This window comes from Opisthocomus hoazin, chromosome 11 (assembly GCF_030867145.1).
Source record: "Opisthocomus hoazin isolate bOpiHoa1 chromosome 11, bOpiHoa1.hap1, whole genome shotgun sequence".
Lineage (NCBI taxonomy): Eukaryota > Metazoa > Chordata > Aves > Opisthocomiformes > Opisthocomidae > Opisthocomus > Opisthocomus hoazin.
In genome coordinates this window covers 6,806,938-6,834,445 of record NC_134424.1, presented here as the reverse complement: position 1 = coordinate 6,834,445, position 27,508 = coordinate 6,806,938, and the positions used below count along the sequence as shown (strand labels likewise).

Below are 27,508 nucleotides of genomic sequence, written 5' to 3'. Positions count from 1 at the left end.
ATGGACAAATATACACATGAACAAACATATATTTAAATAATTCTCTCCTACATATTTTATATCTTCATAGAATCATAGGATAGTTGAGGATGCAAGAACCTCTGGAGATCATCTAGTCCAACTCAAAAGCAGGGTCAACTGAAGTGGACTGCGTCCCACTGGGTTCTGAGTATCTCTAAAAAAGGAGAGTCCACAACTTTTTTCTTGCTTTGCTTTTTAATAGAGCAGATTTTTATTTGAAAACAACTTTTAATGCAAATTTACTTACTTATCAACTATACAAGAGCAAGTAATTTTCCTCAGAAACCACACATGAAGTTATGCTGAATTCTGAATTATTCAAAATGACACAAGTAATGTTAAAGACTTCATGTTATATGCTGCATACAAAACATTTTAGAAATAAAGTTTTAAAAAACTACTGCTGTTATAAACTGTTCACATATGAAATTAAGCATATCTTTATGTTCATATCAATCCTTTTTATAAGCATCAATTTGGAGACTGTGTACAACTTCTTAGAAAGCAATTTATTTTCCAGATTGCTGTCTGGTGAAGTAGATTCCTCCCATTATCAGTCAACTTACTTAGTCTCTGAGCAGCCTCCAGGGCATCATTTGCAGAATCAGCTACAAAGAATCTCTGAACTGTAACCCCGTGGTCTGCCATCAGTTTTTTGCTTTGGTACTCCTGCAGGTTCAGCCATCGTCTAGGGGTTAATTGAACAGCCTAGGAAAACGAGAGGGGAAAATAACGTAATCCTCATTAAGAACAGTTCATGAGACAGCCAACTGAGCTATTCTGCCTCACTGTTCTCTCAAACCAGTAGTTAAACAACATTGTTTCAGAGAAAAGGTAAAATACATATTGATTTACCTAAGTGCTTTTTCTTAACATTTGTGCATCCAGACTACTCTGAAAGCTACAGACATTTTTTTTAAAAACTATGCTCACTGGGTTATCTTGGCTAGACAAAATGTCTTGCATGTAATATCAACACAGATTGGCAAACTTGGCTTGAACTCTACAGTCTATTTATGTTTTTATGTTATCTTGTGCTACAAAATATTAATAGACTTATGTTGCAACAAATCCATTGTCTCATATTAAATATCCTTACTTACACTAAATTTTAAATAATTCTTCCCTATAAAATTATTTTTACTTGATTCTATGCATTTATTGCAGCATACCTGAGAAGATAAACAACTGATATGGTATTAGCACCATCTTGTAAAAAACTATATACTAATATATATATATTTTTTCAATGGTCTGTTATTTATGCTTAGTTGGTTGTACTTTTAGGTGTGTTTTGTTGAGGACGCTAGCACAACCACTTCAGTCTTTCAAGGCCAACAATAGCGGGAGAAGAATTTACCTTCCATTCTCAACATGCCAGCTTAGATGTTTGTGTGTGCGCATATATATGTATATATATATAATGAATATAAAGATACGGCAACCTTACACATACACACAAAGACATCATATTTGCTTGTCTTGATGGTAAACATTGAGTATAGACACTATAAAAGTCACAATATCATTACTGAATGATTTTAAGAAAAGACACATTCTCCACACAGGATAAACTGTTCCAGACAAAAGCAGTAATTAAGGAGCTGTCACTGACTCCTGGCAATGGTGTAATGGCAAAGGGGGCACTGACTCCTGGCAATGCTATAATCCCATTTTGTGCCAGCAAAAAGATGTTCCTCCCACATGGAGAGACAAACTGTTGTTCTACTGGCAGACAGCCCACAATCAATTCTTGGTTTCTCCTGAAGTTAGGAGCACAGTATACAAGCCAACACTATATATTTAGATATGTTAGACAAAGAGGATTATTTAGTATACTAACACTTTGATCTCTACCAGCATGATAAAAAAGTATTATCCTAATGCAACTTTATACTGAAAACAAAAAACCCTCCATGCTAAAGTCTTTCAATAATATATACCCCTTTCACTATACTAGAATTTTAAACGCTATGTTGCATCAAAAGCAAACCTCCGTCTGTTCCTGCTTGCTTTGAAACATAGCACTAAAGATTGATGCATAAAGAAAATACAAAACCCATCTTTTACAGTATATAAGCACATGTTTTCTGTAAAAGTGACTCCCACAGAACTTAAACAGTTACAAATAGCTCAGAATGACCCATTTTAAATTCTTTTAACCAAAACCCATTTAACATATTTTAGAAGAATAAAACGACATACTGTCAGTATGCTCTCTGGCTATCTCTAATTCTAAGCATCACACATGAACCTCAGCATGCTTTCTATTTCTCCATGTTATCCACATATAGTATTTTATGACACCTATGCAATGTCTTCAAATGTAGGGTCAAAATTTAAAGTCACTTTCATAATTGTTGATATTTAATTTGCTTTCCTATTCTAAATTCTCCTTTAGGCTCTAACAGGTATTAGTTCATGATCATTTCCTCAAAGGGATTAACATTAGGAGCCAAGAGGGACCCTGAAGGTCAATTCTAGCCTCATATAAAAAAAGGCCAGAGAATTTCAACCAAAAGCTGATGCCACAAGCCCACAGTTTCTATCAAGCTACAGAAGAACTTTTAGCATAACTACAAAAGATACAAGTTTTATCCCTGACAATCATTAATCTTCTCTTTTGCATTGTTTCTCTAAAGACTACCCCATAATAACAATATTATTACAATGAGAACTTCAGAATACATCATTATTGATCCATGCATATAATCCATACATATACACACACATGCACACTGATGAGCAGCATCACCACAATTTGCACAGGCAGCCAGGAGACTACTAATGCGTTATTTGACCACTACTGTAAGACTAAACTACGTTTCCAAAGGCCCTCTCTTTCAGCTGTAAGCAGCAGTGAAAGGAAGAACATCCCAATAGTGACCAGAAGACGACCACATTTGCAGAGGGAAGGAGGGGAGGAAGGAAGAAAACCCAATACACATCTGCATCTGACTAACTGGCTTTCAGCCATTCTGCTCTAGTTAAAAGTTGTATCTGATGCCTGTACTCACTCCTCCAGGCCCGGAGCTACAGCAGTAGATCATCTACAAAGATAATTCTCAATCCATTGCTCTTGAGCAAGAAGGAATTTACCAATCTGACTTCCAGGGTTCAGAAAAATAAGCTCACACCTTTAGCTAAAGTGGATTGACTTATATCAGAATAAACAAAACTATCACTTCTAATTTAAATCTGACAAGAAGAAACCTTGATTTAAACAATCAATTATGCTCAAATTCTATACCTGTACTTTCCAGAAGAAAGGTTAATTCTCCTTAGCTGGAAATTGATTTGAAATAAAGAATAAGTCTACACCAAGGCTGACAACACTTATTGCTCACCTGTTATATAAATCTTATAGATACAGTTCTTTGTTTGCATTATGTAATCTTGTATTGAATAGGAGCCAAAAGATCTTTGAGATACACGTCAAGCTGATCTTCATTAGAATTTAATAAACACGGATAAAAAAGTTGCTCTATTAAATAAAAAGCTGAGTCAAAAGTTTTATTAAGGATTACTCTTATATATAAAAGTATGTTTACTTACAATTTACTTTGATGCTTAAGTGTGTTTATTTACAACTAACTGGTTTTATATAAAGATTTCTACAGGTCAGTAATATAGCTGATAAAATTTTGGTCACTGCGTTTATAATTTAAGAACAAGTCTTCAAAACAGCTTTTATTCATCATTTAGAAAAATAAATCAGTTTCACATGTATGTGGTTAATAAGCTGATCTAAACCAAATAAACAAAAAGGAAAATATTCAAACAATCTTACTCTTGGACAGACTTCTGTTGCTGTTTGAAACTCTTTCACTTGCTGTGTTGAAACTTGTTTTCCAATTTTCTGTTTGGCTAGGAATTAAGTAGTTAAGGAATTCACAGTGCAGCACACTGTGTCAACTGACATCTCTACTGTTAGTTCAAACCAGCAGGGCTTAAGTAATAAAATCTTTTACAGACTCTCTTAAACAATATGGACTGCAAAGGGCCACCACCTAATAAAGGCCATCAGTCATAACTCACAACACGTGACAGGTATGGAACAGAGACGACAGCAAGAAAAGCAGCCAAAGCTCAGTTTGTTTTATGAGAAAAGGTCATCTCCAGTGCCACCCATCACGTGTGCCTCACCCCAACGTTCACTCAGCTCCAGACTAGGGAGTGAATAAAGCAAGCCTAACAGTTCCAACGGGAACCTGCAATAAGCGCTGTTCCCAGCCTCCCTCTTGGCACATTACAAAAGCTGTTAGTATATATCAGTTTCACAACTTGAAAATATAACTCAAAACGTCCCACAGGGATACTCCAAATCATTGCCAAGATGTTTAAAATCATATTACATATACATCCAGTGCATCTATACATAAGTATACAGACATAGGTCTGTTCTCTAAAAAAATTAAACTATTTATATATATTATATATATATTATATATATATTAAGAGATTATGAGAATATTTCCTTCATAAATTATGAACCAGACAGGTCTGAGGAATACAGATAGAAAATAAGAGAATCATTAATTTGAAAGAACTGTCAAAGCAGTCCTAACGGTGACAAAACAAAGTTCTGGCCAAGAACCATTGGCACAGAAAAGCAAAGCCTACAAACTTAAGGTTAGTAAGCATGTACATTTTTTTTCACTCTCCTTCATTACATGATACTAAGAGAGACCATCTTACTGAGTGTCATCTGAAGACTTTCAATCAAGACTTTCCACAAAAGACAAACTCCTGGTTGTGAATGAACTACTCAATAAAAGGAATAAGTACAGCCTACCACTATATACAGGAGTACAATATATTGAAGAAACCAATTGTGACAAAGTCTGTATTAGAAGCTCTGAGAAGAAAGGAACATGAAAAACTTGCTTTAAAGCACTTGCAGTATACACACCATATGTCTTGAGAAGAGCAGGCAAAATAAAGCAGTCACAAGAGATGAAATAAAGCAAAAGCTTTGAATCTGTGAAGATGACTACTCTTTCAAGACCATCTTGAAAAATGAAAACAGTTGCGAACATATGCATTTTAGGCTTAAGGTACAAAAGAAAAGTGAGCATGAGATGTTAGACATGTGAGTCAAGAGATAATGTCCTGAACTAACTCACCACTCAAAGACGTTTTCGTTGCAGTAAATATGTAGCTGAACGATTTAAAAGCGACAGCAATAAAAAGAACCAATTAGTACAAGAACCTTGACAAATCCTTGACAGATGAAGTTCTCAGCCCTCACAAATACACTTGTACTAAGCATTCACAAGAATTTGAGATGGGCTTCAAATAGCACAAATTTCTTGAACATCATAAATTTCTACGCATCCTACAGACAAATATATTCCCAAGCCTGACTGGAACAGTGCTCCTGCACAAAGGTACAGCCTTAAGACAGCCTATACCAGAGCCTACAAAGTTTTGAAAGAAAGGTATTTCCCCCACCTAGTCTTCCATAGGGAGCCATAACCCATCGCTTCCCCCTCAGAATTATTAGAAGGACACCAACACAGCACAGAATACAACTCCAGCGTCATGCACCTTTGTATTTTTTATTTTCCCATTCTGCAGCTCTACTCTTGTCAACAATTTAATTGCTCTCAGCAGCATCAAACAGCACTGCTAGATTCACAAACGCAGCCCTGCCTCTCATAAAATACAGACTGAGGAATTATGTTGTAAATTACTATCAGAAAAATAATTTCAATCTGACAGGGCAGTGGGGAAGCAAGTAAAAGGGAAACCGATGCACAGGAAAGCAGAGGCTTCCTTTTAAGAATACTGATTCTCACCACCTTCTATTCCCAGCTTATTCCCTGCTTGAATACTCATTATCTCCTCTCCCCACATACTGTCAGAAAACTATACTGGAAAACACCACACATCTCTCAGATCTTTCCATGCAGCTTTGCCTACAGTTGAAACACAGTGTGTTCCAACTGTTTAAGACAGATCTGTGTTTCATCTGTTTCTTTATTGCAAGGTTGCACTGGAGTTCAAGGACATTCTGTCATGCCAGCCTGTGAAGAAGAGACTGGAAATAGTGTGCGGACTTCAGTAAAACCTGACTCCCTATGTGCCATCTTACATTTCATCTTCATAAGATAACAGGCAAGAAGTAGAAAATTTCCCATTGGTGGTATTTTTCTGTTATCCTTAAGACACTTTTTCTAACAACAAAAAAAGTTCTAAAACACTTTACCAAACTCACATACATTCTCATTACCGTAAATACACCCTTACCTTGAATATTAACTTCTGTCAAGCTCTGAACAGCCCAAAGAAGGGCTGTAGGTTTAAATACGTCTTTCTAAACCTCTTTTCTAGTGGCATTTTACTTCTTAGCATGTTAGCTACAGTTGCTATAACAAAGAAAAACTTAAAAAATCACTCCAGTGAGCCTAAATGAAAATGTTTTCAACATGTTTTCATGGAAGGGAATAAAGAAAAACTCCGACTAAAGGATTTAGTCTTTTGAAAGCAAGTTCTTATTAAAATGCTAAAATAAATATCATTCATGGCTCTGCTGAAGACTTCCAACAGACCTTATACTACTACAAGAAAAAAAACAGCTTTCATATGAGCTCTTTACGCGTGTTGCGTATTGATACACACATTGTAGATGAAGAGCAGCTTTTATTTGAGATTCAGATATGCCGGGTAAGTTGAAAGGGTGTACTTTTCTTCATTTTAAATTACAAATAAGCTTTAAGAATAAAACAGTTCATAAAACTACGAAAAACATTACTAGTAACACTTATCCATGTTTTTATATAATTTATTATTTAATATAAAGTTTTACAGAGGAATTAAATTCTTCCTAATAAGATATTTCTTAAGATTAAGTTTCTAACATAAATGCTTATCAAAGATTAATATACTTAAATAGGACTCTATTACAACTGATAATGTTTCCTTAGAGTCTGATAACAGCAACAAAAATCCCCAAACTCAAGTAAGTGGAACAAAAGGCCTCAACTGAACAGTAACATGAGGCGAGATGAAGGCAAAATTATTTAATCAAGTACAAGTCTCACACAGGATTATCTCCTGCTGGCTAGAATTATTTGGCATTTTCCAAAAGCATAAAGAATTGGTATAGCTGGGGTTCACCTCTAATCTCTGTTCCCTTCTCCAACCTCTAAGCTTTCTGTTACCAGTCAGAATCACACTAACCTGGACCAAAAGTCCACACAGTGACGAGGATTTCAGAAAACTACTGTTACTAGCAATTGCGTATTTTGTTCCGAACAAGCCTTCGCTTCAAAGTTACTTCTTTATATAACTAGATACCATGTTTGGTCCAATTACGTATGTACAGCATCACTAAAATGAGTGGCATACACATCAAGAAACCAAACATCTCTTTTTGACCACCGTACAAGGCCAGGGGTTGCGTAAATTTATCAGTGGTTTACCGACTACTGCCAGAGAAAAACCTGATTGTTCACATAACCTGCATAATCTCTTCTTTACCACCTTTTTTGTTTGTTTTTATATAAAATGCTAAGGGCTCTACACAAATAATGGATTTGGAGAGTAGCTGCATTAGATTCTTCCAGTTTGCCAATTCTTGAGCTGTCACATGGTAACAAAAAAATAATTCACATTATTTGAATAATATGGGCTAAACAATAACAACATAGTTAAACAGGAGTGGATCTACAGGTACATTTTATAGCAGAAATCCGCTTCATTATACTTCAAAAACAGATTTAGAAAACACTGCTACAAAGAGTCTTTGACCTTGTATATATGCATTAACTACTCTGATGAGCCACATCTTTCAGATGACCCAGGAGGTATCTTTTGAGTGCTTGCTTTTGAAAAAAGAAAACACACACGCATAAAACCAGGAGAAACTCTCTTAACATATTCACCAAGAAGTTTGCAAATTGCATGTTAACTGCCTTCGCAAAACTCTGCTCAGAAATACATGCTCCATATAACCACAAGACAAAAGCAAGCATCAGTAAAATGCAAGCTTCATCAAACTCGACTACTGATTATTTCTTATCTGAACCTCTATACCCAGTATGAGTTCAGTATAATGTTTTTTCACTCTTTGGCCTCCCTGGTAAAGCCACTAAGGTTGACTATAAGACTGTTTCACCTAAATACTGCTGTATAGCATGCATGCAGCAGGTACCAAACAGTGTTGCACCGGAGCAGGTAAGATAAGCAGACAAGCTTTAATAAACAAACAAGGAGAAAACACAATGACATGCACGCACGTAAAAAAGTCAGTGGCTTTTTGGAGCCAAATCAGCTCACAGCAGAGCCTTACAAGTAGCTGTGTCAGTAGAACAAGTGAAGCTTGTGACAGGAAGATATTTAGCCAGCAGTGTCACCAACCATTGTAACTTCGCACTTACCCTTCAACTCTCTAAGTTAGTACTACAAGATAGTGTTCTTCCAAAAAGCAAAATAAAAGTAGAACCATTTTTAAATTATTCTACTTTGAATCACTTTTGAACTATTCAACAAGGGCTGGAGAGCAGCATTTTCAGGCAGACCCCACTGCCTACCTGTACAATTTTACCTGTTAAGCACCACATATTTTCTTTAAACATGAATAGCTTAAATCTCTTCCGTAACAAGTATATGAAGAAACTGCAGAAAAGAAGAACTGAATGGTCAAGTCTGACAAAAAAAACAATCCAGTTATGATCTCTGTTTCAACCAAGACCTTTTGGCCTTAAAAAAATGGATTTCAAAAAATCTGTGCAATTTCATGCCTAATTTCACACTGGAACTATTTTTACTAAGCATCCTCATTGGCTAAGTATTTAATCATATCAAGTTCAGTGATCGAGATTAGATAATTTCACTAAAAAGCTTGACCTTTAAATATTTATTTTCTCTTACCAAGTCTCTTCAGGTCAAATCTGTATTTTTGGAAAATAATTTTAGCTAAGGGAGGAGAAAGCAGGTATAAAAAGCACTATTAAAGAAAATAAAATCAACAACAACAAAACCATCACTAAGAAAATTTCTAGGATAACTGAACATCCCTTGACACAGCTATATAATTTGAGCAGCTCTACTGTTTACATTAACCTAGCTTAATGCATTTTATTGCACGACTGTTAAAAGGAAGACACTTTCGTGACATCCAACGTTGCCTTTTCATTCATAGTATGAATGGAAGCCAGTATTAACATCATGAAATAAAGATGGATCTCTTAAAGGCACCTGACAGTAGAGCTGGTCAAATAAATGCATACTACTTCCTTCCCTCTGCGCAGCTCCACTGAAGTAATGTAGCTGTAACTATGCTGATAGATCCTGTGCCACTATATAACAGATCCAGCGATGTAAATTATCTCTGCATGAATGCAAACTGTATGTCACATGTATACAGAACCAAGTTTTATAAATATGGACCATATTGGAATGGTTATACTGGAAATAAGTCATTTGGTGAGAAAAACTGTGTCATCTATGGGGAAGTCTCTTAGATGCATCCCGCACCCAAAATAAAAAGGAAGTGTGTTTAGCGTATCTTATCTAAAATAAAAGCAGTTAACCAAAAAAATCTACTTGCTTATCCAACACATTCTACAGCATTTCAGTTTATTCGATTTGTGCGCTCTGACCTGTAATACAATTCTAAGTGCATACGAAAGAAAACAGATACACAAAGATGACAGTAATGAAACAGCATACACTCATCAATCTAAGAAATAAACCTTTATTATATTTATTGACATACAGCTACTGTAATTGACAAAGTTGTAGAAGTTCTTATCAAAAAGGAACCATCAGAAATACAACTAAATGGCATACCTTCATATAAACCACCTCCGGTACAGGCACATTTTATTAGGTCATATACTTGAAATATACCACACAGGCCACTGAAAACAAACTCAAACACTTATTTCAGTTTGCTGGCAGTGCTGACATAAAGAATAAATATCCGTAGAGGTAGCCTGACAAGAAACAAAAATTTAGAAAAAAGGCACTAAACAGAGAAAGTTTATCACAGTCAGTCATAAAAAGCAAACATACAGAGATTACAACACTTTGTTCTGTAAGAAAGCAAGTATTTCAAGCACAAAAGAAAATGGAATACTCATGATAAGAGTGATCGGCTCTAAGGTCTGCCATGTTAAGTCAAACCTCACATCCCCTTCTCTCCAAAGACAATTAATACCACATACCTATGGGCATATTGTGAAAAACAGGGCAGCAGATGTCCTTCCCAAGTAATGTCCTGTTGGCTACCACAAATCACCAATTTTAATCTTCCAAAGCAGGAGCTAGCATCCAGATCATCCTACTTAAAAGCCACAGAGGAAACCATCTTCCATCAACATCCCAAATCGCTCACTTCAAACTGGATACAACATGGCAGTGCGGTCCCTTTGGCAATAGCAGAGACCACCAGCTTCATCCATTCACTCAGCATTGTGATCAAAGTCTCAGTCTAGACTTCTGTGATATATTTATAAAGGATGAGCTAATTCTGTGAGCTAGTTTAGGAAGAAGTCTCAAATACTTTCCTGACAAAACCAGAGTTTCCATACTTTTGTCCACAGCAGTTCCGAATTGCTTACTTCTTGTTGAAATTTGTATCAAAACACTGTAAGCAATCTTGACTATAACATCAGCATTTTATTTTAAATCTTCCACAGGTATGGCTGAAGACTTTAAAAGTTAAGTTCTATTGTTTAATCCTATAAATGGGCATTTATTGTAATTGAATTAAAACAAAGGCAACACACAAACTCCAGTTAACAGTTATAGGCCTTTTGGTTCCAAATTTATTACTTAAAATGCACCACACAAAATACCTTGAGCAGTAAAACACAGTACGTCTCGGGGGGGGGGGGGGGGGGGGGGGCAGCAGGGGAGAAGATTACACTTCCAGTTCTTTAAAGGCTATGACATTTTGATCAATAAACTGTAGGGCGAACTCACTGTTTTATGCTACTGAACCATACACTCACTTTTCAGAATGAGTGATACACGTCACTGGAATTGTTAAGGTTTAAGTAACTCTCAACTTCAAACAAAAGAACCCAAAAAAACCAAACCCAAACATGAAATATGTCACTACATCATTGTTTACTAAAGCTAGACAGCTTGTTTTGGTGGATAATTATTCCTAACAGCTATATGACTCTCTGAAACAAGATGTCTATGTTAAATCACTAAATGATTCTCTTCATACGCACAGAAAAAAATAGAAAAATCGGGGGCTTGGTTACACAAGGAGCACAAACATGGTTAATATTATTATTAGGACTTCTACTGTTAAATTGTTTACAGAAATTAGACTCAGACAAACAGTTGAGAGGACGGCCATGAGCTTGGAAAGCGTAAGTTTTGTTTAAGTATGCAAACTTTAAAAATTTCAAAAGAGTGCAATAGGCAACCGTTTCTGCTCAGACGTCCACATTACTGAAAATCTAGCCGTTATGTTGAGCAACCAAATCTTGATAGCAAAGCCCAACGTTAAATCCTATTTTGGAAAATCTTTGCCTGGCATTGCCTGAATATTGTTTTTCAATTACCCAAATGAGCTTATTCAAAACTGAGCATTCTGAAGGCTCTGAAACACTAATCCACCCTGAAGTTATGCTTAGACTGACGGGAAAAGCTATCAGCTCAATCCATAGGCAGCTCAGTGACATTTAAACAGCAGCACACTCCAGCAATTGACCCATTGCTCCCCACGTGCTTCCGCAATCCAGGAAAACCAGCACCACGCTACACCTGCCTGCCTTACGCAGCCTCCCAGTCAAAGCTGACACCAGTTCAGACTTCACCACCACTCTCTGAATTCCCATATATTGCTGACATACTCTCAGGCAGCTATACAGCCCCTCTGACAGCCAAGTGCTTTTTATTGAAACCAAGCAGCCAAGGTACTAGACGAAGTCACTACTACAGGACTGTGGTTTCCCATCCCTGCTCAGATGACCCACAGGTGAGTTGCCACCACGGCTCCCCACTCCTACGCTCTCCCCGGGGTGACCCTGAGCCTGATGTGGAGCTGACCCTGCAGAAAGCTGCTTCTGCTGCCCACTTAACTCTGTGACCCAACCCACCAGAGGACCGTCAAGAGACACCCCAGCAACACAGCAGTGAGGGCAGGAGCAGCCCTTCTGACAACAGCCTGCGCTTACCCGGGGGAAGCAGAGACATCAGCCTGCACTGCCAGTTGCACCAAGCCTGGGGAAGACAACATGAAACTATACGCTAACAACTCAACAGCACATTTCCTTCTGAAGCAATTACTCAAATTCACTGCAATTCATTGTAGACAACAGTAACACTCCAGAACAGCTATAGTTCAGAAGTCTACAGTTTAAAACAGTCAAAGTATTTTCATTTTTTTATTACTATATTAGGTGTTTGTGTCACCATCTTAATTCTAGTACGCAATCAAAACAAGCGCTTAGTTAAATCTTCCCCTGAAGACTTTCACATAGTTCAAGGCAAATCCAATTTCTCTTGTCACATTGCAAGGTTCTTTTAATAGGAGCCACTGCAAAACAGAGATAGGAAGGCAGGAAGCAGAGCGCATCACAGCAGGAAACATCAAGATGGTGACAAACATCAAAGAAACAAAGGGAAGAGCTTTCTAGAACTAGTAACATGTCAATTTTAGAAAAGGAAGCTATTTTAACTGAAGAGCTAAAGAAGGTATATTTAGTCATCTCATCCTTTTTAGTTAAGAGAAACTACCTCCTCTTGCATTGCCAGGCAGCAGCGATTACTCTAGTGCAACATAATAAAGCAAGGATATAAACTACAGATTAGCTACCTGTAAATAACAAAGCATGCTAAAAACTAATAAATGCCAGTTGACATCACTTGTTTGTTGAGAAACAGGCAGTCACCAATTACCAACAGAATGAGAATTTGTTTGTTTAATGATTATGCTAATTTACTGAACTCTTATTAGACAGATACACAGGCAGTATTGATGAGTTCCATAAGGCATTATAAAGCATGGCTGAATTGTTTCAAAACAAATTAAACCACAACATATTGTACACTATTTAAAGGAATAATAAAAGCCTGGTAGTGAGTGAATCCTCAGGACGAGCTCTCTGAAAATGGCACAAGTTTCCAGAATTGTACGGACATAAAAACCTACTGCTGCAGCCGAAAACTTCACATCTACATGCCACACCTATGGGAATTTACACCCCGGGATTCTGACCCTCCTGAACGCAGGTGAGAGAACGTGCCCAGCTGGCACGCAAACGTCAGCACTTTGTAAACCCAGGCAGAGGTACTGGGCAGGTGTCAGCACACGTCTGCTCTAACAGGCAGAGACTTGTGTAAGAAGCTGTCTGAGATGACACACCAGCGCTACTGAGCTCACCAGGGCAGAGGTCGAGGGACTCAGATTAGGGACACTGAAGAACGTGGTATGTTCCGATTTCCACACAACCACCTATTGTACCTTTTTTCTGTTGTTGCTACTAATAAATTCTAACCTATCTACAGGAACAGTGTAGTAGAAGATGGTCCATCTGCAGATTTAGTGCAGTGCAACATGGCCCTGAAAACAAAAGCAGCTATTAAACTTGCAACTCATATTTTTTCTTTGCTAGTGTTGGCGCTGCATCTAGATTCTCTTTTTAATCTCTTCAGAATTTTAAGTTCCTACATTAAGAAGGAAATAGAAATCGGTTTTTCACTCAAGAAAAGAATCACTACAAGCAATACCTGTCAATTTGTAATCATTTATTTCTTTGCAATTTAAATGAGAAACAATATTAGTTTCTCCTTCAAATTTCACATCTTGCCAAAGGAGTTTTATTTCAATAATATCATAGAAATGATCAGCAATTGATATCAAATAAACACCTATAAAATGCTCTCTATATGACATGGCCACATAAGCCACGCTTCTGCTTTTTGAGGAGAAAATGTGACGTTAGACACATGAGACTGCAGCAGGGTGCACTTTTAGTCCAAGTAAGAAGGTCTGACATTTATGTGTAATACAGGACAGTTCAAAGCAGCAAGATCTTGCAGAAACCATTTAGAAAAAGAACAGTTTTAGAATCAACCTGAACAGCCTACCCCAAATGTTAAAATTAACCTGGAAGAGTGAATGATCTCGCTAAAAAAATAAGCCTACTGGATTTTGCCCCAAAGTCATGAATCAAATTCCCTCACTCTCCTCCATTTCCTCACTGAAGTAGGTGAACCTTCTCAAAACTCGCTTACTAGCTGAACTGTCAGCTTTGCAAGATAACTCAATCGAAAAATATGTGGCTCTATTCAAGTTTTTTTAAGATTAAAACTCAAATGCCATCACGACTGGGGAGACTGAACATTTCACTACCTCAAAACTAATTCATTAATAAATATGTAAAATAATCCTGGGGATTTACCTCTTCACCTCTAAACCAACATTCCCTGCGACTAAAAAATATATTTAACTATAATGACATATTAATCAATATTCTGTTTGGAAACATACAATGACCCTTCAACATCCCTCTTTATTTTTGATTCAGTATTTTCTTTCCTCTCTCAATGGTGGAATCCCTCGGCTAGGAAAGAGGAACGTCAGGAGTGTGTCCATCAGTTCTGAAGTGGCTCGATGCTGTCGAGGCTTTCTTTGCTTTATTTATCTCTTTCATTAAAATCCACCTTCTAAATCTTTCCACAGTTGCTCCAACACGGAACAGTATAATTTTGCTGTGCCAAATGCCACAGAAACAGAAGAGGACTCCAGAAGACAGCATCAAACTCATTCACATATTATTCACAATTCTGAAACTTAGGTTTACACAGTCATATAGATTGGATTAAAAAAATGGAACGGTATCTGTTCAGGAACCTTTCCCTTTTATCTAAGTCATAGCAATATGCACATGAAAAACACAAAGTTTCAGAAGCATTTCAGTTGTATCTTGGATATTTCACAGTACTGCAGATAAAATGGTAAGGATATTTAAAGCTTTGCCAGTCTCTAAGTAAATGTACTCGGAGTGGAAGTGAGGCTGAAAATCCTGAACTGTTATTTTAACAAAACCATAATGCTTCCCTTAATAGTTCTCCCGAATGTTCCTGCTAGCTCCTCTACTGCAAGAAACCTTTTTACTTCAAGGGTTCCTGAATGCCTCCCTCTATATCCTTCTGTCCTACTATGTTCTTTTGATTTTATCTTGTACTGCTGCTTCTCCTTTTATAATCAGTCTGATTGCAAACTGATTGATCCCAAGCTTAACCTCTGCACTCCCCTAGAAATGATGCACTGTGGTCTGATGTTCCTACACTGCAGAACTCATTTGGGTCATTAGCTTAAGAAAAAAGACTCTACACAATCATGTTCTAATGTGCCTTTGAATCACATTTACAAACTCAGCATTCCGATTTATCCTTCTGTTTATTTCTCATGCAAGGAAGCAGAGACAAGAATGAACTTGAAGCAAGTCCTTCACTCATTGCAGATTTAAAGTCTCCAGTAACGATTATACTTTATAGACTTATTTACAGCTTGCTTACACATAGAGATTTTGACAGCTATTCTGTAAATACACTCTCCCACCCACTAAGCTCCATTGTAAACTACCAGGAACATGCACAGGGTCAGACTCAAGCTCCTTCTGTCATCCTTATTCTCCTTATCTCAGAAAACCAGAATCTGAGCCCACATCCTTATGCACTACGAGGCTGATGCTAGCAGCTACCACCTTGTTGATCCTTCTGGGTGTCTGCACTTATGGTTAGGAAAAGAGGAGACAGTGGAAACAACGTCCTCTTAAGCAGTAAGACCCTGACGTCCCTACTCCATTTCCCATACCTTGCCAACCTGCTGTTCAGCAGTTGTTTCAGTCAGGCTGCTACAGACTGACCTTCAAATTAAGCAGAACATAGAAAAAATCCCCGACAACCTGCATCCTGCACCTCCACCCAGGTGAATACGGAGGCCTCTATTTACATGCAAGCTCCTAAACGGAAATTGCTGCAAATTAAGTGACAGCAGACTTCTGACACTGACAAGTCCTCTGATGCATTCTGCTTAGTATTTAAGGCTGACTGAGCAGAGATGAGTATACCCCGATCCCACTAAGATCACTTGAGCAGTGAGTCATGAGCAACTTCTGAAAACCCAGCCGAAATATGGCAGGCTCCTTATTCTATGAGATTATGCAAAAACTTTCTTGTTTGAGCAACAGGCCTAAGGTCACCGAACAAAGAGAACGTCAGGAAAACAAAGCAGCCCGCCCAAACAGCAAGCTGCTAGGGCACTCCAAGGGGCAAGCGATTTTGCACTAGGTAGGGAACCTGCTCTCCCCACTTACTTCAGAAAATATTTGCGAAACATGTTTCTATTTCCTGTATTCTTTACCAAACTTCAGGAGAATAAAGCAGTAATAAAAATACTTCTTGTACATCTCATGCCCAAGAAGTAAGCACGCCTAGAGAAGCTTTATACTTCTGGAATCAATTTTCAGAGCCTTTGCTTGGGTAAAGGAAACAAGAATATGAATTCACAGATTCAGTTTCTGCTTTTGTCAATGTGCTAGCCATCAGTAGCACTGCTAATTAATTTTAGTCAAATTATGTTCATTTTGCTTATTTAAAACTTCAAAGCTTTAGGAAAAGCATACTTTACTGACCTAAAAAGTATGGGCTTTGAACTATCTGATGAAAATAAACTTGGTACCATACACAACCGCATAATCAGTTGCAGAAAATACCGTAATACATTCCTTGCCTTTGCAAATGAAAGGAGATTGTTAGTGATGTGCACCACATATTCAAAAAGTGAAATGAGGTATCTTCTCTGCATAAATGAGAAATATTCTTTTATTTTAAATATCTTGAGGGGAAATTTAGCATTTTTGTTCTCATCTCAGTGTTTAACTTCCTACTTTTTACAGTATTAAAATTATACTTTTATGCAACTGTGAAGAAATTCTTTAAATATTAAATGTAACCAGGAAAAATAATTCTAAAACTATTTTACCACCAACCATGAGATATAAAAAGTATGCTTTTCAGAGTATCTCCACTATATTTTTTTGCACGCTTCATCCTAATTAAGCTTCCTGAATCATTCGGAAACTCAAAGCATGGTCAACAGGTTGATCAAAAATGTTTCTGAATTCCTGACTCAAGTAATCATATCTATCAAAGAAGCTTTTCACGCCTACCATACCCTGGAAGAATACTTTTTCAAGTGTTAGGAGTCACTGGTATTTTAAGAAAAACAGCAATAAAATGCCAATTTAGACAGTCTGAGCTCCATTTCTCATCACAGAAAAACAAATATGAAACATCAACACAGTTTTTTTGTTCCAGCTCTTTAATACGTGAAGTCAAATCATGATAATTTCCATGCTACCTAATTATGTCATCACAGAAGATTATGACTTTGAGCACTAAGCAGCATAGCACTCCCAAGCAATAAAGATGCAAATGCCCGCAGTGGTAGAATAAAGAAATACAGAAAATGCAGAAACACTCCTACTGCATGCCTAAGTCATAGCTGGTTTACCAAAGTTGTACCAAATGGACTGTTAACAGTTTCTACACTGGAAGCATTAAAAAAAAAAAACAAACAAAAACTGGTACACAATTTTTGTTCAAATCAGAATGCTTCACGCCTTTTATTGTTAAAATGTCTTGGTTTCAATTAGGCCATTTGACTTAGACTGATGTGAAGCAAACTCAAAGGAACAAACACGCAAGAGGAAGACAGCCTTCTGTCTGCTTGGGCAGAGTTGGGGAGAAACCAGAAACTGCAACAGAATAATCGATGAAAGTATGCTTTTACTAGGAAGCCAAAAGATAGGAACATTTTTCCTTCCTTTGCAGGTCATATCTTTATTAATATTTCCCCATTACTCACACTAGAAAATCACCTGCTTCCTTTCTCAGATCTCAAAGCAAGCCTAGGACACTACAAGTGGCATCATCTCTTCACCTTCAAAGACTCTGACCTTAAAGCAGATTCCTACATGTCTAACACTACTGATCAACCTTTGCAGGCAAATGAAAGTCTATTTCAAGTCATCCCTAAAACAAAGCACACTCTGATTTCTTGTGTCCTGGAAACGCAGATGCGTTCACGGCCCGTGCTCGGCCATTTGGAGTGAGAGACTTGCAGACATGTGGAAGCTGGATGTACAGTAAAAGCTAATCAGTGAGCAAAGGGAGCAGTGGAGAGCAATCCTTCATCAGAAGCATATTCATTGAGTAGCTCTCTAAAAACACTGCCTACTTGCCAGCTGATAACATTAATCAGGCACTAAGCGACAGAGGTCACCAACAAAGCCAATGCCAACCCAAAGTGGCTGCTCTTAAGAGACAGCAAAGTAATGAACAAAGCGCCCAGCCGCTGGCAGAAATCCATCTGTAACCCAGCAGGAACCCTCAGCCAACCTCCCGCATGAGATGGGAAGCACCAGCTCTGCAGGGTCAGAAATTCCCAAGTGGTCCCCCCAGCCCAGGCTGCTCTGTGCCAAACACCAGGCAAGATATCCCATCACCTCCTCAAACCTCCCACCACTACAGGAACAGTCTAAAAAAAGACCTTAGACAACTGGCTATGATGGATGTTTTTTCAGAATATCTGTTACTAAACGTTCAAAGGAGTAAGATGTATTACTGAGGTCTGGGACTTAAAAACACATATTTTGCTTTTTAATCATAAAATCTCATTCTATTTCACTCTTCACAGATGCTACCAATGTGGTGTGGGATGAGACACCTCTGCACCAGTGGAAGAAAATACTGAAAAATGACCAGACGTTACAATTCATTATCCGTAACAGGTTGCAAGACCTCAGAAAACTGGAAATGCCTCACTTCCCCGTCTGACAGATTGACGCCTCCGTCTGCCACATTTTTGTCACCTTGGGTAGACTATCAAGCAGCTAGAAGATTCTGAAAATGGACTGACCAAAATAACCTCTCTGTTAGCACCACACAGAGAAGTAAGAACTGAGAGGACATGGAAAAGATCAAAAATAGACAGGTCATGCACCAGGGTTTTTCTACCCTTGGCTGATGCCTGACGTAAAAAGATCCATGCAGCTCCCAAAACCCAAACGTGTAACAGTCATAACATAGATCACAGGTAAACTAAATGTAGCCTTAAAAAAACCCAGTCAGAGTATGCATAGCTCTGAATGGCACTGATAAACTTCTTAAAACATATGGTCTGACTATATGGAGGGAGAGGAGAGAAAAAGGTTTTAATTCAATGGAGTAGAACTTCCAAGCCAAAAGCACGATGGCACTACTCCACTGATTAAGGAAATCAGGAATAGTCCCAGCCTTGCTCCTAGTACCTTCTTACAGCTCATGCTGTATTCATCAAAATAAGCAACATCCACTGCTCTTCCCTCAACTACAAAGCCAGTCACCTCACCAGAGAAGACTACTAGGTTGGCCAAGCATTTCCCCTTCTCAACTCCAGGCTGCCCCAGCCTTCACACCCCCAACCAATTCTTCCTGGTTTCTATGCATGAGGTCCAGTAGCATCTCCCATTGTCGGCTCCTCAGTCATCTGCATTCAGAAGCTTTTATCAATGCTCTCTAGAAACCTCCTGGATCACTTGATTACTTGTGCCCCACTGCACTGTCACTCCAGCAGATACTGGTATGAATGAAGTCCCCCATGAGGACCAGGGCCTGCTAACATGAGGCTTCCTCCAGTCATCTGAAGCTTCACCTGATTCTTGCTGATGGAGCTGCCTGTAGCAGACATGTACAATAACACTGTCAATAATGCTGGTCTGCCCGCTAATCCTGACCTGTAGGCTCTCAGATGGGTCATCATCCCTCCCCAGATGGGGCTCCACACGGCCCGGCTGCTCTCTCACATGACTTTTCACATCATATTTAAAGCGAGCTCTAAAGATCGGTTCCTCTGTTCCCAAAATTTACGGCATTACTGCAGACTATTTTCATCTGAGCCATTTAACTGAAAAAGAAATTCAGACTGAAACTCTGCATGAAAGGATTCGATTAAATAGATTCACTATCTCCAATGGGTTTGGAGTGGCAGAGTTGAAGAAGCAAATTTAAGGGAAAATAAATTTCTCATGCCATCTTCAGACGTTAAAAAGCTAAGCAAGTAATCTGTTGACAATAAAAATTTTCTGTTGGTTTTAATAGCCCTTTCATGTACCATTTTCATAAATATATATCTGCACCTTTTACCTTTGCTTATCGTTGTTATCTATAATGTGTACATACAATTTTTCCCATAACTGGAATTTCCCAGACACTTTTATATCAATATTGTGTATGAGCAACTTCCCCCCCCCCCAAGGAATTAACTGCTTTCTTGGCTGCCATTGAATTAGCAGATGTCAAATTAAACTATTCTTTTGTCCATGAATCCCTCAGAGGAAGATCTCAAAAGAATGGTGACATGTTCCACTAGTAATTTGTGTCTGTTTTTTAACTTGCAGCTTCCTATTTTTTGGTCAACAGTCTCGGATAAGCAGACAAACCTACCAACTATGAGCAAAAATCTCCCTTAATTCTCCATTCCTGGCAATTCCTACAAATGTTTTGCATCTTCACCAAGAATTTAAGAGGACAAGAGTTAGACACCAAAAGTAAAGTAACTACAGTAATTCTCTCTCCTCCTGACACAAATTGAGACTATTGGTCATTGCTTGTATTCCTCAGAGTCTGTCTACTCCTGTAATACCTTGCCATTTTTCATCTTTCCCAGTTATTGTTCCCATGAGCTTGCTTATTACTCCGGAAGTATTCTAAATGCACCCTGTACGAATGGGTGTTTAAAGCTGCTGCTACTGATGCTCTCAAAATATCTATCCTTTTTCAGACAAATAAAATTCTTTCATTTACAGTTGAATCGTTTTTTTTAAAAAAAAAAAAAACACAAAAACACACCTTTTGTTCCAAACTGAATTACCACCCACTGAATCCTGAAGGTATTTTGTCTTTTCCACCTTCCTTAAGACAAACCACCAAATTTATTAACTTAAAATGCCTAGGCACTTTATATGAAGAGTCACATCTTTACAAATGCAGAAAGCACACTGCAAAGTTGCAACATCTATAATGCCTCTTGTACAAACTAATTTAGCTGATAAGGATGTGCACATAACCTTTGGTCCTTCACTTGTAAACAACATGAATCTATACCTTTTTTTTATGAAAAGCAGAAAACTAAAATCCAAATCATTAATTATACCAAGATACAAATGATAGAGGCAAATTTAAGCTACTCTGCTCTCTAGGGCAAATCAATAAAGCACTACTGCACAAATTAAAGGCAAACAGGGTGGACTGAAATTGATCTGCCACAAAGCACCACCAATGCGCAAGGTAAATAAACCCAAAAGAGTAATAATGTATCACTCACAAAATATTTTAAAAGTGCCTTTCTTAAACGAAGCTGGTTTTGAGTGAAATAGCCCAACCCACCTTCATGCCCAATGGGAACAGTGCCTAGAGCTTTATTATTTTGGATTCAGAACATCACAGAAATAAAACAAAATGTAATTCAATTTTGGGATACAGACTCTTGTAACAAGTTTAGGAAACTCAGAAAAAAATGAGGAAGCTGAAAGAGACCAGATAGAGACCAGGAAAAAAAAACTCATGGGTAAACCTCACTCAACAAACCAGCACCTTTTAAACTAACAAACCAATCAACCAAAAAAGTGAAACTCAAAAATTTTTGTTTACTGAATATATGATACCAGTATAAAATTTTTACTGAGGATTTTAAAAAGTGTTTCAACAAATAAGTGTAAATACTTGCTTATTTTCAATTCCTTCACACTCAACATGTAGCCACTAATCATATAACAACATCACTATCAGCATAACATCACCAGAAAAAACCCACCATAAGAAAACCACCAATCTTGCATTCTTATTTTTTTATTTCCATTACAATATTAAAGAATGGCTTCAGCTGTAAGTTTCGAATTTAAGTATCATTCAAGCATCGGAGACTTCAAGAGCATCTACTCAACAGCACAGAACACCTCTGCAATTAAGGAATTTTTCACAATAGTCCACCTTCACTTTTCATAGTTTCATGCCTACTCCTGCTGTGTTATCTACTTAAAATAAGATCCATAGCCAGCTATTAATTATGGATCAATGTTTAATTACCAGTTCCAAAGTTACTGTCATAATCAGTTGCACAGATAACATGATTTCTATGTCCCGTGTTTTATTAAAATGCTATGGAGTGGGGAAGAGATGAGTATACAGCTGATTCACAGATGGCTAGAAATTGGTTTGCTCAGCAGAGAGTATTAAAGAAGGGAGCTTTTTGGGGAAAATCCTTAGGGTATCTACACAAAGCTGCAGATAATAGTCTCAAACATGCACAGAAAGATTGGACTGCCGAAGGCAATAATGAGCTGAGCTACGCACCACAGGTGTGGTCAACAGCAGCCAAAAAAAAAAAAAAAAAATGAAAAAAAAAAAAATCTATCAGTTGGGGTTAAGTAATCCTGGAACTGCACCTGTGAGTGAGTCCCCAAAATGGAGAGGGGGAGAATCATATCTCTAAGTACTAAATGGATACCTTTCCAATTATTGCTGAAAATGAACCTTCCAAACTAAGGAGGGGAAAATACAGTGGAGAAATGATCTGCTTCTAAGAAACAACCAAACCCCAAGTGTTTCTAAACACTCATCTCACTCTTCTGTATTCCCAAAAGGATCTCACACTTTCTTCACACTATTCTTGTTGGCAGTCATCAGCCAGAAAGACCAAATGAAAGTCTAAAAAACAAAAAAATAAAAAGTAATAAATTGCTACATGCACTGACCACATTCCGAAGAAAAACAGGAGGAAACAATCACTCAGATAACTGTAAAGAAAACAGAGTTTGTCTATTGACACTTTACCTAGTGCCTCAGGAGGCAGATCAATGAAAAACACACTTGCTTTTACAGCAAAAACTTTTAATTAATCCTAAATATACCCGTGCAAGGTAAGGAGTCTCTCTGGGTAAACTGGTTGGGAACTCAGGTGGAGGACCAGGAGGAAGAGTTTACTTATCCACAGCCAGGTTTAAGACCACAGGTGTCCCAGCTAATTCTCAGCCTAATGTCATATTCATGAAGGCTGTCTCTTCTTATCTAATTAGCCCTATCCCCTGATTATATCTACACGAGGTACAAAGAAAGGTAAATAAATGCAGCAGTGTGCAGCTTTTCTACTTCAAGAAAAGCTGTGAATATTTGTGCCAGAGCCAGATTGCTCCTAAGGCCAAAGCTGCACCAGTATGAAACTACCTGAAAAAATAATTAAAAAAAACTAAAAAGAAATCACAGTCTAAGGTTATCTTTATGTTCTCATTTCCCCCTTTGATCTCCAAAAAGGATTCAGTAACCATGTGTTTAACAGAACTGCCAGGGAGGAGTGGGCCAAACATCTGCTCTGCTTTAGCATTTCAGTTTTGCCTAGTTTAAAGAGGGCTTTCCAGTCATTTGGTTTAGGTACCTATAGAAAAAACTGTTTTTGAAAGTCTGTAGGCTTGTGTATTTCCTGTCTCTAAATGTAAAACCTTAAAAATCATAGCAAAACTGTCAACCAGGAAAAGCCAAACAGGGAAGCAGTTGGAACCTTCAAGAAACTTTCAAGAACTTCACATAAAACCAAGAAAAAAAGTAAGAATTTGGCATTGAGGTAGCTTCTGAAGTCATGAATTGAAACTTATTTTCAGTAATGTTTTCTGTTGCATGGAAGATCATTAAACTCACAGCTGATAGCTTCTTAACAAAGAAAGAACTTTCTTTGCTCAGCATTAATAAGGCTTCGTAGGCATTCAAGTCTAGGAACTGAAGGCATCTGCGGTGAGCAACCTTGTACAGTTCCCTATTTTTAACATATATACCATTCAGCAGATATATAACAGAAATATTGTTTAATTCCATCTCCCTCCCCTTTTTTTTTTTAATGTCTTCAATAGGCATAAAATTTGGAAATGTTGCAGCAGGACTGAAGACCGTGTTGTAGGCTAGGATGGGGTTGCATAATACACCAGCCAATCTGTTCCCTGTATTAGAAAACTCCAGAGTTACCTTAAGCAAATTATTTTTTTTTATTATTCTGATTTAATTGTTCCTTATTTATATTCATCGCTGAAATCCATTGCATCTGAAGCTATTTTGAAAACACAGCATTCTCCCAAAGGGCCCAGTCCAACTCCCATTCAAATAAACAGCCTTCAATGGAGCCTATTTGTTGCTAGCCAACAAGATTGAATTCTGCTGCAGAGTGGTCCCTGGAGCGTCTGTCACAGCTCTTTACAAATACTGCTCCAGTAAGAACAGGTCTAAATACGCTTGTCCACATGCACCGCAGACAACTGAAATCCATCTTTTATCTTCTTGAAACACTTGGTCAGATTTAAACTCCAAAAGCACAAAGAACTCATTCTATCAAGAATATAAAAAGTAAAAAGAGTAAAAAATGTTTAACAGTTAGAAAAAGGTAAAGAGCCAAAGGGAATGTAGAAGGATGACAAAGTATTTTCATGTGATAGGATCAAGTACCATTTATTCCACCCTCAAAATGAAGTTACAATGAAAAATATTTTGTGTGTAGATTATAATGACAGTATACCACCAAACTTCTCAAAAAGCTGGTTTCAACACAGCTATGAACATCATTAACAGTTCTGAAATAGTAAAAAAAATTTGCATCGGATACAAAGCTTACAAACACCAGTCCAGTAGTAAGTCCTGAAGGTTATGAGAAAAGATTTTACATCTCATCAAGTATCTAGTCACAGAGGTTTATCAAAACAACAAGGTTCAAGGATGGTATTTCTTTATTAGATCCTTACCATATGGAAGACCCTTATCTGTGAAACAACAATGTGATACACTTTGAGAAGAGGACAGGTTTTGCTGGTTTATGGTAAACAAATAAATAAAAGTAACAGTGTAACTTCTGGTGTGAGCTAAGTAGTGAATGATGCAAATAAGAAAAACTCTTTCAATGGAAGGACTCTAACTCTCAGATGCTTTATTCTACATCTTAGCACAGAAATCCAGACTGTAGCTGATGAACTTACTTGCAGTTGAGAGTCTGAGACAGTGGAAGATTACAGAGATTATTTAGATGTGAATTCTGTCATGTAACACTGCAAAAATTAAGACCTTTCTACATGAAAATGTTTTACTTTGCAACTAAGAACTTGATTTGTTGCTCTTGTGTTTGCAGTTTTTGAAGATAGTCTCCTTGGAAAGCACAGATCTTGGGAGACGCTCTGTCAGAGTCCAGAAACAAAGTAATAAAATGTGATCTATAATAAAATTTCAATATCTCTATTTCGTAAGTAACACACAAAAAAGATTTAAAAGTTTTTTAAAAAGTTGGTGACCGTAACATCCCAAGCACACTCTCAAGAATCTGAGCTGATCCCCATTGATTTCAGCGGGGTAACTTACAGGATTACTCCGTGCTTTGAGAGATGACAGAATATAGAGCACGAACTCCTAATTTCCACCTCTACCTAAATCCCCACTGCAGCACCCGATAAAGGGCTTGGAACTGAGCTCAACCAAAGCACCTTCTACACTTCATCCTGAGATGACTCTGTCCAGACAGCGCTCCATACTCAAGCCCTACAAACACCCTCCATATCAGAGCCCTACAGAAACAGCAGGAACACACAGAGAAACAGGGAGGTTACCTCCACGTTCCTTACTGTAGGCGCAGAGTCACATAAGCCATGACAGCAGGAACACACAGCTTCAATCATGTAACACACAAGCACCAAACACTGCTGGGACTGACAAGATTGCTCATCAACCAGAATAGGTTAGATATGTATGTACACAGAGAAATACATGTATATACACATTTATTTGTATGTATATATACACACACATACACACTTTCTCCCTGTCTATGTGTGTATATATGAAATGGACATACACCAAACAATCAATCCCGTGTGTATATATGAAATTGACATACACCATATGGTAAATCCATTGCACCGAATCGCCAAATACTACACCCACCACCTAAAAAGAAAGTTGTACACATAAGATTTCAAACCGAGCTAGCTAACTTCCTTCAGGTTAAAAGACAAACCACACAAAAGCAGATGTATGATACAAGTTACGTTCAGCACCAACACCACGCTTTACTCGACCGCTGCCCCACGCTGCCACGAGCACACCCAGCAGCGGCAGCTGCGGAGCAGAACCGGCCAGAAACAAGCTTTGCTCGCTCCGGAGGCTTTTGCGTCCGGGAAAATACTTCTGCTCAGCAGCGTGGACCGAAGTAGATTCCTGTGCAGCTGCTGATCTGGTAAGAAGACAAAATAAAGAGGCTGGCTGCCAAGGGCACCAGAGCTGTCTAAAATGTGCATATCTCATTTTACCTTCAGCACTTCTGCTGTCGAGGTGAATGAAAAACGCCCACTACACCTCAAGACAGCTCCTGAAGGCGAACCCTTCGAGGAGGCCCACTTACTCCTCCCCATCACGCTGCCCAGACTGCGGGCCACCGGGAAGCCAGAGCCACCAGCGGCCTTTGCTGGTGAGCGCAACTCCGGCCTGACCTCCGCCACCAGCAACCAGCCAAGGCCGAGCCCGTGCTGCCACACAACACGTGTTTAGGTAAACGACACGGCTTCGTGCACGGCGTCACCTCTTTCTGCTGTTACAATAATTCAAAGCACTGTCAGTTCTAGGGCCTTTCGGAGCCGGCGCACCAGGCCACGGGTTGGTGCGTTCGGCCCTGAGCCGGCGGCCCGGGGCCGCGGCGTCGCTCCCAGAGCTCCGCACCGGGACCCAGCCGGCCGAGCGAGGGCCGCCCGCCCGGTTTCCTTCCATCGCCCGGCTTAACGCGTCCTCCGGGGGAAGAACTCCGCGCCCGAGGTCTCCCTCCAGCTGCGAGCAGCGGGCGCGCACAGGGAGAGGCGGCGAGGGGGAGAAAGGCGGCTTCAGGGAGCGGAGCCGCAGGGCGGCTCCTGCGGAGAGGCTCCCCGCAGCGCCAGGTGCGCGGCCCGCAGCCCTCCCCCGGCTCCCCAGCCGCGAGCGGGGCCGGCAGGAACGCGGCGGCCGGAGCCGGGCTCACTCACCGGGAAGCTGCCCCGCAGGCGGGCGGATCGCAGGGCCAGGTCCCGCAGCACAGCCCCTGCCTGCCCAGCCAGGGGAGCCGCCATCTTAGCCGCGCCGCCTGCCCTCCCCGCGGCCGCTGTCTCCGCCCTGCCCCGCTCCCCGGGCGGAAGCTCGGCGCGGCCCCGCGGCGCCCACCCCTGCGGAGGGGGGGAGAGGGGACGGCATGGCGGGCGGGGCGGACCTGGGTGCAGGGCTCCGGGCTCTGGGGCGCGCTCTGAGGGGTGGGCGAGGGGCTGTGCAGGGGCGTGGGGCCGACATCTTGGGGCCGGGTGCGTGACTGAGTGACCGAGGCCGGTGCGAGGGAAGGGCGCGCCCGGGGGTAACTGCGCCGAGCAGGAGGGAGCTGCCTGGGGAAGGCAGCGGCTGGGAGCGATGGGGGCAACGGTGCGCGGAG

At 39.3% G+C, this 27,508-nt stretch overlaps 1 protein-coding gene across 2 annotated transcripts in view; it reads right to left on the bottom strand.

The window, feature by feature from the left end:
* SUCLG2 (succinate-CoA ligase GDP-forming subunit beta) overlaps positions 1–27,208 on the bottom strand; it is a 130,860-nt gene extending 103,652 nt beyond the window's left edge. Inside the window, exons 1-2 of one of the 2 annotated variants that reach the window (XM_075432669.1) lie at positions 27,075–27,208; positions 588–729 (exon numbers count right to left, since the gene is read on the bottom strand). In XM_075432669.1, the coding sequence (XP_075288784.1) occupies positions 588–729; positions 27,075–27,158 (226 nt within the window). In that variant the 5' untranslated portion in view covers positions 27,159–27,208. The remainder of the gene's footprint in view (positions 1–587; positions 730–27,074) is intronic. The other variant, XM_075432670.1, reaches the window with a different exon arrangement.
* Positions 27,209–27,508: the final 300 nt, after the last annotated feature.